This window comes from Astatotilapia calliptera, chromosome 14 (assembly GCF_964374335.1).
Source record: "Astatotilapia calliptera chromosome 14, fAstCal68.1, whole genome shotgun sequence".
In the NCBI taxonomy this organism is placed as follows: Eukaryota; Metazoa; Chordata; class Actinopteri; order Cichliformes; family Cichlidae; genus Astatotilapia; species Astatotilapia calliptera.
In genome coordinates, this window is record NC_137435.1 from 24,177,273 (window position 1) to 24,187,603 (window position 10,331).

The 10,331-nt window shown below is 38.7% G+C and overlaps 1 protein-coding gene across 1 annotated transcript; it reads right to left on the reverse strand.

Annotated features, from left to right (window-relative positions):
* Positions 1-1,275: 1,275 nt before the first annotated feature.
* On the reverse strand, positions 1,276-10,063 carry rbm7 (RNA binding motif protein 7). Its single transcript, XM_026193433.2, has 5 exons — positions 9,858-10,063; positions 9,400-9,562; positions 4,730-4,805; positions 2,440-2,533; positions 1,276-2,261 (listed from the first exon to the last, which is right to left on the reverse strand). The coding sequence occupies exons 1-5, from the start codon at positions 9,948-9,950 to the stop codon at positions 1,890-1,892; spliced, it is 798 nt and encodes a 265-aa protein (XP_026049218.1). The 5' UTR covers positions 9,951-10,063; the 3' UTR covers positions 1,276-1,889.
* Between the last annotated feature and the right edge of the window lie 268 nt (positions 10,064-10,331).

Genomic DNA, 10,331 nt, shown 5'->3' on the forward strand with positions numbered 1-10,331 from the left:
TTTTACTTTTTAAGTCGTTGATGCACGAAAGAAAGAAGAAAAGTATTCTCTGGTGATATAATTTCTGAATATTTAAATGTATTTAACTTTACTTGTGATTGCAAATAACAACAGTAATATTAAAGTCAAATGAGATTCAATACATTAAAGGGAGTGGAGGTAGATTTAGTCCCCGGTGAACCCAGCAACCTGAGGTGGTGCCAAGCTCCTGCAGTCACGGCTGCAGGCATCTTGTCAGATGAGGCGGGGCACGGCTACAGGGGAGGCAGAGTCCCTTGGTGTTTGCAAGCGGATCATTTCAGGAGGCACGCTTCTATATAAGTCCACACAGCAGCGGCTACCGAGCGGCCTCTAATCCGCCTGCTCCAGAGCTGGAGACGCCAGGCAGATCAACCAATTAGAAGAGTTATGCCGCAGCCCGAAGCGTAATAAAGGCCTTCCTAGTACTGACACCGAACAGAGGATACTCTCTATTAGAGCGATTTGGGAGCATCAGGATGCAATCAGACGATAGGTAGATTACAAGCAAGTCAGAGCTTAGTTCAGAGGGTGCAAATACAGCTCTACTTTTGGACTCTGGGAGATTTACTGAGGGATCTAGTTGTCGATATTGCACGGGAGCCGCTGTTAGTGGCATAAGCGCTTTCGGAAGGGTAATTATGACATCTATACAGACATTAAGTGATTTGACGACCACTGCACGAGAAACAGACCGGGACACAAAGCCTGATCGCACCGTCAGATGGTAGGGATCAAAGTCCTGCTAATTTTAAGTTGGAACAATGAACTACCTTTCGTTTCTGCGAAGTCGCACAAACCTAAACCTGTGCCACTTGCTAACGGTGAACAAGAACCGGTTACGTGGGACTCTAGCGAATAAGCAGTAAACCCAAACATAACTGAATGTAGTCAAGAGTACAGAATGAGTGTCAAACCTATGTATAGACTTGAAAGCATCATGAACTGAAAGGTCAAATAGGAGCTGATCATGTGGCTCAGTTATATTTACCACCTTAATTGATTCAATAAAAGGATGTGTGTGGCGCCACCTGTAGATTACTTCATAACCCACTGCACAAGCATATTAGTTACACGAGGTCCATTTATAGGTGCAGATAAGGCCTTGTGTGCATGCATTACAGCATGTAGCATCAACATACAATAGCCTACTTACTTAACTTAGCTGCATACACAAAGAGCTGTAAATAGGTTCACGATGTAGAGCCAAGAGCCTAAAGTATTTGAGTTGTAGCCAGATGAAAGACAAGGCAGCAGTCAAATGAAAAGGGCTTTATAATAATAATGCAAATGTTCATTTTAAAACAGTCTTACACATAAGAGTAAAAAAAAATTCTGGAAAAGAGCAAGGTTAGACGATGTTACAATCAGAAAAAGTCAGTGCCCTGTTGTAGTAAGTGGTGCTGGTGGAATCTGAAAGTTATTGTTCTTTTTTTGCAAAGTACCTGAAGATTTTCGTTTTTAACTATGGCAGCACCGTTTAAATATTATCTGCATAACATAAAAAAACTGCCCAATTTCTTTTTTTAATACTTTCCCCCCTCGTATTCTAAAAATCGCTACTAATTATAGCTTTTGTCCTTGCTCTCATGACAAAATGACACCCTACAAAATATCTGCAACGTCTGTGATGAAAAGCTCACACGAAAGAAGAGTACAAATTTTAAAATGCCTTAAAAGTAAAATAAAAATAATTAAAAAAAATGTGTCTAAGGCATGAGTTATTAAATCTTAAAACTGATAGGATCATTACAAACAACCTGAGTATACACAATAATGTTTTTCTACATAGTTCATCATCTTTAGAAAAGTGTCCTCAAATCTGAAGAACTTAAGTCTGTACAGAATTTTTTTTTTTTTTTTTTTACATCTCAGTATCGTTGCCATCTACTGTCTTGGTAGCCACGGTTGCTACCCCTATCATCATATGGTCTATTGCCGCCTCTGTTGTCATAGTGACGGTTGCCACTCCTGTTGCTCTGGTGTTGATGATGGTGGTGGTGGCTCTCTCGGCCGTGGCCGTGTTGCTGATGACGGCCAGAGCCCGGCTCCTCCGCGTAGCGCTGGCTTCTGCCAGTGCTGTTATTCTGGGATGCGTGATGCCGATAGGGAGTATTGTCATGATGCCGTGAGTCACCACTGGTGGACTTTCCACCTCCAAACGTCTGCCGCTGCGGAGGTTTTAAGGAGCCGTTTAACTGGTCCATTTGCTTCATGTGAGTCTGCCACATCATGTTGTTCATCTACAAATGGAGGGAAAATAAAAAGTCCTGTTTTACACACGGCTTACATATTGACTTATTTGTTACACAATAACAGAGCTAGTTGAACATAAAAGAAGCCAAGTGCAATCCTTGAATAACGCATATGAATTCTGTCTATTATGGCAATACAGTATTGTTTTTTGAAATAGAAACTTACCATGGCATGCTTCTGCAGATTATCGGGAGAAGAAAAGGATCTCTGTATTTGGTGTGGAGGAGTATATGGTGGAGAGCTGAATTGGGCTGGGGTTCTGTAGGAGTGTGGAAATAGCAATTTATAAGGGTCTTCAAATAAGATCAACATTAAGTTTTTATTAGAACTTTTTCTATTTTGCTTTTCTACTTTGAGCACTTAAAGCCCTTTTTACTACAAGCCTCATTCACCTATTCACACACAAATTCATGAGTGCTTTGGTCCTAACTAAGCAACACACACTCTGGATGCATTGGGGGAAGCTCAGTGCTTAGTGTTTTGCCCAAGGACACTTGAAGACTTGAGTAGCTGGTGATTGAACCGTCGACCTTTGGATTTCCAGATGACCCGCTCTATCTCCTAATCCACAGCTGCCCCAACAACTTACAGTAACTATTGTAGTTGAAGGGACCAGTGACTGAGGAGAACTTCAGTGTCTACGTAAACTTCAAACTACTAGAAGGTTCTACCAAAGCTGCTAGTTACTGCAAGGCTATAGGACAGCACCCATGACCACATAAGTTATTTTTAACATCATTATATTATATTATTATAATTTATTATAACTAGTTTTGCAGGATGAGCCAAAAATTATATTGGAGTACTTCACTGACACACTAATATAAAAATCAATCTACCTCTAACAACAAAATAACAAAAAAAACCTACAAAACATTTCGCAATTTATAATTTACTTTTCTTTTAGAAAAAGATTGCGGAAAGAAAATTTCACTAGTTGACTAATTTTAAATTAACAAAATATTTAAATTGAAAATTGAAATTAACAAAATATTTCAAATTGACCAAAATCTGATGCATGAGGTTAAAAACTGGTTTTAAAAGTAGTGCAAAAGTATGCAACAGCCATTTGAAACAGCTAGCTTCCTTCTTTAATGATTACATCACACTTCAAATGCTGCCGAAGTGTGTGACACTTTGTGCCACAATACACACCCACAATATCGGATTAATTTGCCAAGTGTGGGTAATGTTGGCAGTGCCAGCACCAGCCCCTCCCATTGCACACTAGCACTGACACACCTGTGCAGAATATCATTAAACATCACTCCAGTTTAGTGGCTATGCCTGCTTACTCAGATGCAGCCTGCATACAAACATTTTCACTCATTTTCTATGTAATCCAGACATACACCAGTTTGCTCAGCTGTCATCTGTGTACTTTGCACCTTGCTTATTAACAACATCTCATAGAGAGACAGATGGGGAGAGAGAGAGGCTGATGTCTAATGGGAATCAAAGCAAATGACACAGTACGTTGATTAAATAAGAACATACTTGTTTCTGGCACCAACAGCAATATGTAAATGTCTACTAACTTAGTCGTGTGCACTCCTGTTTTCGTCTTCTCCAAGTGTAATAAAAATTATAAAGTTATGTGACTGGCTGGGACAATTCTCAGAATATTTGGGTCATTTTCTCATTTCCATTATCTACTCACAAACGTGTTTTCCTGAAGTGATGTAATGGAATAAGGCAACAACGACCAGTTCATGGTTTCCATGTGTTTACATCTGCACTTTGACAGACCTGTGCCAATGACTATATTCGTGTCACATGGACCACGTGGCATACATTTAGAGTTTAAATATGACTATTATCTTGAGGAAATTTTCGCCTCTACTACCATGGAAGGATATATTTGTGACAGATTAGAAATTATCTGGTGACTGTGATATCCAAAAGAACTAGGCATCACAAACATGAGCTTAACTCCATTTTCATTTCACTTTACAACTGAAAGATGCTGCTTTCACCAAACTAGCTTTAACTTGCTAATCAGCATAGGAAGAAATTTTAATGACTATTATTCATTCCATTTTACAGCCATACAAAAAGCAAAAGGGTCGTAAATCTTATATACACTTATGATTGGATAATGTTTTTGAATTCTTTAGTCCAACAGTCAGCCTGTTTTGAACAGCCTACACAATTTTTATTCATTTATTCATTAACTTTATAATTCAAAGCTCAGGTGCTATAGTAATGGTGACTTGAAGCACCTGACTTAATTCTACTACATCACAACTGTAGTTAAGTGTGACTCCAAAGTACTGATTTGTTTTGGGGGGGTTTGGTGACATATTACCACAGTCTCAATGGACTTTATTTTTTTAATGAATATTTTAATACTTGACAGTGAAACTTGTTAGTCTTTCCTCTTATTAACAGCATGTGAGCATCTTAATTGGTACAATAAGATGATAACTTTTGATGCTGTGAGACACTCTCTTACCTCTGGCCATGGGGATTTGGGGTACTTGCAGGACTTGAATTCTGTGAGCTCCCTGGATTGCTGCAATGACTGCTGCCTATGAGCGAGCAAAACAAAATTTATATTAAAAAGAAGAAAGCATATATATATACTTGATCCATACCAAATGATATGACAAACACACACTCTTTAAGAAAAAGAAATATCATTGCAGTAATCTTAATATATTAGTAATATAGCAAATGCATGTATGCCATTAGGTTACTATTGTTGTTTTGTTGCTATATAAAAAAAAATTTAACTTAAAATGAATTGAATTAAACTCTTTCCCCTAGCCCCTCCTACAAGTGTTAATTAATCTAGATGAAAATGATAAGAAAAACTACCAAGGATACCAAGACTATAAACATCTATACAGCCGTCGGGAATTATTTTTAAAATACTTAAATCCTTACAAATCATATATATTACATATAGTAGCTGACTCAAAATGAATGGCTAAATTATGGCTATGTTACGTGCATGTTTTTGTTTGTAAATCAATTTTAAGTGCAGTGACATTTTTGAGGTCACTGGAACGTGTTATTACGCATATATGTAAATAACTGTTGATCAAAATGTGACACCTATAGTGTCTGCAATTGACTACTTTGTCTTATACAATGACTCACAAAGCAGAAGAGCAATAAATATATAGGATATAATTCACATAGAATTAATAATATTGATCATAATAAAAATATAAAGTTAACATATGTCTGTGTTTTCATACATGAGCAAAGCACCAGACACTAGTTGACACTAATTCATGCAATTATATAAAAATCATTTTAAATGACCCTAAACACTGACAAGCACAGAAAACTAACTATACTTTATACACACACTACCCCGTAGCTTTTAATGATATAGCATATTGTATTACTAGATTTACAATTAAATTATGTGAACACCTAACTCTCCAAAATACTTAACCAAAGCTTTAAAATAAATCTTTGTGGTGTAAATGCCACTAACATTTTCTTTTTTGTCATCAGCCTTTTAACGAGTGTTGGGGAGTAACAGAATACATGTACTGGCATTATGTATTTAAAATACAAAATATGAGTAACTGTATTGCGTTACAGTTACCGTTTAAAAGGGTGGTATTCAGAATACATTTACTTTGTTGAAATAAATGGATTACACAGCGGTCTTTTCCTGTTTCATATGTTAGGCTATGCCCTCTCTAGTTTTGCTAATTCCACACCGGCGGAAACCCAAACAAAACATGCATTAAGAGGCTCTAATGTCTGTGTCTCAATCCCGCGGCCCATGTCACCTCTACTTGCTGCCCGCACAATAGGGCTGCCACGATTAGTTGACTAGTCATGATTACGTCGACTATCAAAATCGTCGACGACTAATTTAATAGTCGACGCGTCGTTTGAAGCTTTGTAAGATCACAAAAGGAGCAGGAATAAGTAGTAGGATTTAAGAGTGGCAGCACGGTGGCAAGGTGGTTAGCACTGTTGCCGCACAGCAAGAAGGTCCTGAGTTCAATTCCACCATCAGGCCGGGGTCTTTCTGTGTGGAGTTTGCATGTTCTCCCCGTGTTTGCGTGGGTTCTCTCCGGGTACTCCGGCTTCCTCCCACAGTCCAAAGACATGCACAGCTTGTGGGGATAGGTTAATCGGATAATCCAAATTGCCACTAGGTGTGAATGTGCGAGTGAATGTGAGTGCGAATGGTTGTCTGTCCCTGTGTGTAAGCCCTGCGACAGACTGGCGACCTGTCCAGGGTGTACCCCGCCTCTCGCCCTATGACAGCTGAGATAGGCTCCAGCGCCCCCCGCGACCCTGAAAAAGGATAAGCGGAAGCGAATGGATGGATGGATGGATTTAAGAGTGTAATAACGGACTGAAACAGAAGATGGCAGTACTGCATGTACAAGGATGCCAGCTGCCGTTAAACCCCGAAGAAGAAGTAGCTCTGTCCCAGAATTCAAAGCGCAGCCCTGCTCAGTTTCTAACAATGGCGGCAGCTAGTTAGTTTTAATATTACTCTTATTATTCTTTATGGGTCACAAAATAAACGTTTAACATATTTTCAGGCGAGAATGTAGCTGTGTAAATCTCAAATATCTGCTCAGTTTATCAAGACACCACATATTTTCAAAAGCGCTCCGACGTTTTCAGAGATGTCTGTTACCCACTAGCTCGATAGCTAGCCGGGGGCAAAGCTCACTAGAGCCGGTGTGAACACCGGACTCCCGGCAAATCGTTTTCAAACCCACCACCGTCTTTCGCTACTCAGGTTAAACATATAGAAGTCACTTAGAGAACTTTAAAATGTTATTGTTTGGCTTTTTTTTAGTATTTTATTTGTTCCTGAGTAAATCGGTTTGGCTGAGATTAAAGTTGTAGTTTTTACACAGCTGAATAAACGTCAAGCAGACAACTGATTATCAGAAGCGTGAGATGCTCGAGAATATACTCCAGTGTCCCGTTATATTTTAGATAGCAAGGAGCTTATTAAACTTCACCGAAACAATCTGCAAATTTCATTAAAATTTAATAAACTATCATCTTGTCTTTATTTTAAGTTAGCACATACCTTAAACACTTAAAGCTGTAAGCTAATGATAGTTATATAAGAGCAGATGCTGCTGGTGCAATAAGCTGTACGTTTTACACCCAATGGATGCATGATCTGATTAGTCGACTAATCGCAAAAATAATCGGTGACTAGTCGACTATCAAAATAATCGTTTGTAGCAGCCCTACCGCACAATGACGTAAATATTTTAAAAAATTATTATTCAAAAAATAATTGAATATACAGGCGTAGCCATAAAGAATGTAGCCTCATGGGCAGTGTAGTCCGTGCTGCAGGGAGAATGGACTGCCGTACCCGTTATGTGTCTGTGAGCGAGGGAGGGAGAAAAAGGAGAGTCGAAAAGTACGAGTTGTCACCGAGCAGAAACGTGAAATGGAAGCATGTAAATATAATAATAACCACTGAAGCCAAAAAGAGTGCCTGACGAGCCCAGTTGTAAATAAGCTATTTAGACTCAACTGTACACTGTGTTCACATTTTCCTCCGAAACAATAAGTTCAGTTGGAGCAGCCTTTCAACGCCTCTCTCTGTCTCTCGCTAGCAAAAGTTGACGCAGACAACAAAGTAAAGATAGTTTTCGGCTACGAGCCCAACACACAACCCAATGTATTAGCCAGAGGTCCCTGCTACTAAAAGTGCAGCCTTACCTAATGTCCACCCTACTGTTATTCATTTTATATTAAGATTTAAATCTAGTTGGTACTGGTATGGCAAGCAACCTTCAGTAATAGTAATAAATCACACAGCAATAGTACATTGTACAGTGTAGTTGTAAAAAGCATGATAATATATTAAGTAATCCAAAGCCTGTTTGCTTTACATGTGAAATTGAAGTTATATTTGAACAGGCCCAAACGGGCTACTGGCTTGACAGCTAACATGTTTTTTTACTGGTCCTTGGCCGTCAGGCATTTGGTTAAGTCGCAAAGGTTTTGGAAAATTGGGTTGGGTCACACACTTCACTAACACTGCCAATAAATATCTGATGTGCCAAGAGGAAATACATTTTTTCCATGTGAAGTAATATTTTAAAGGGACAGGTTTGTCTTTGCTCTGGGCTTTAGAGGCAGTTACGCATCTAAATAATATTGGTTCTTGTTGCCTAGTTTTGCAGACATCTGCATAAAAATGTATGGCTTCTTATGAGCACAATCAAAGTAAACACCACTTGAAATTGTGGTGCTTTACATGCAACATACCACATGTGGAAAGCACAGTGTGTGAGCAGTTTTAGACAGGAACTAACTCTACCTTTGCTCATTTTTTTAAACTTAAAATTTAAAAAAAATAAAGAAATAGTAAAATAGTTTACCCGCGTTTAGTCTTGTGCATTTGTATTCCTTCAATTAATTGTAATGAAACAATCACAAGTGATGTTGGCTACCATGTTTATTGCCAACTATGTTTAGAGGAGTTAACTACCCAAAATGCTACAGCTACACTATCTAGTAAAATAGTTCCATACCCAAGTGCTGATTTACATGGTTAAATATAAATGTATACTAAAAATTACTTTCTGGAGGAAAACTTTGCAAACAAGGCAGTCTGCATTTCAGAGTGAGGTAGAATTATATAAGTCAGACAATGCAGTGAAAAAGAAGTGATACAACTTTTAACTATACTGTCTCATCCTAGTACCTTGTCTGAAAAGACATATCTTTATATGTTAAAAAGTCAATGCACAATCCATTCTAAGACTGAAACCCTTTGGTTTTCCGTAGACTTGAGTGATTTAATTCAACTACTAAGTCGCTCAAGGTTTTGTCTCACTTCTATTCCTTTTAACCTACTATGCACACCGACAACTGTGCACAACACCGAAACCAAAGAATCCCTATCGGGTGTAGGGTGTGGTGGTTACTGTACATGGGTCATTGCTTTTCAGTAACACTAACAGTAGTTTACTCAAGTACTGACGTCTACTTCTTTGCGTGAAATATGATGGTCGCAGCTTTGTCTGTGATAGCTTTTTAGTTACTTATTTCTGGATAGTCAAACATTAACTGAAACGTTCAGTGTTGAAACCACATAAATGCACAAAACACGTTGAAATATTTACGTCATAATTCAAAGCAACAAAAATGCCAGCTCACCTGATCTGAACTGCACATGGATATTTCTCCCATTCAGCATGGTTCCGTTTAGTAGTTGCACGGCGTAGGGCACGGACACGTCATGTTTGTATACGGCAAAGCCAAACGTCTTCTGTCTCCCATCCGAGTCCTTTGGAATTTTGGTTTTGACAAGAGGTCCTGCCTGCAGAAAGGATCAACGAATTTCGTAAACAAAAGCTTGTGATCAACGGCTAAAGCTAACGACAGCTAACTAGCTAGCTACTGTGATTCGGGGGTGAAAAACCACTACACACAACGCATGTGTAAAACACCAAAAGACATGTAAACGAGACACATTTGTTACCGCACAATACAGCTTACAGCTCCACGTGTTAGTACATTCCGGTGACTTTATTTGTAAGCGGTTTCTGTGCCACTAGCTAGCTATTATGCTACCAACAGTTTCTAGTTTTGTGCACAAGTGGCGAAAGCAGCACCTGTAAAAACAACTCGAACAAAAGCTCCTCCGTCACTTTAGTATCTAGGTTTCTTATGAAGACGGTGCGGTCCGTTTCCTCCTCTATTCCCATTGTATTTAAGCAAATCCCAAACCACTGTTAGCAACACAAACGCAAAAGTCCAGCCAAATTCCACTGCGACACACAAAAAGCGGAAGGCCAATCTTGCCGTAAAGTAAAACGCGTTATCCTTTCAACGGCTCTTTCACGACATCCACATACTTTTAATTTCGGGCCTTCACAACGTATATTTAAAAACATGCTATATTCTAAATTAATATACATAATAAAATTTTAAATGTAATGTATTATATGGCACTTCTCAACAAAAACACACACCAGGAGAGCTGCTGAATTAATGACAGATTTTATACAAAATTAAATCGCTGCACGTTAAATTATAATCGATTTGTTTGACAGCCAAATTTGTAGTCATGCAATATTGTCGCACGT

Excerpts from the sequence above, each read along its gene's own strand:
- rbm7 (XM_026193433.2), bottom strand. The coding sequence starts at position 9,950 with ATGGGAATAGAGGAGGAAACGGACCGCACCGTCTTCATAAGAAACCTA. Across the intron at positions 9,563-9,857 it reads TGTTCGAGTTGTTTTTACAG|GCAGGACCTCTTGTCAAAAC; the intron begins GTGCTGCTTTCG and ends TCCTTTCTGCAG. Across the intron at positions 4,806-9,399 it reads CCATGTGCAGTTCAGATCAG|GCAGCAGTCATTGCAGCAAT; the intron begins GTGAGCTGGCAT and ends GCTCGCTCATAG.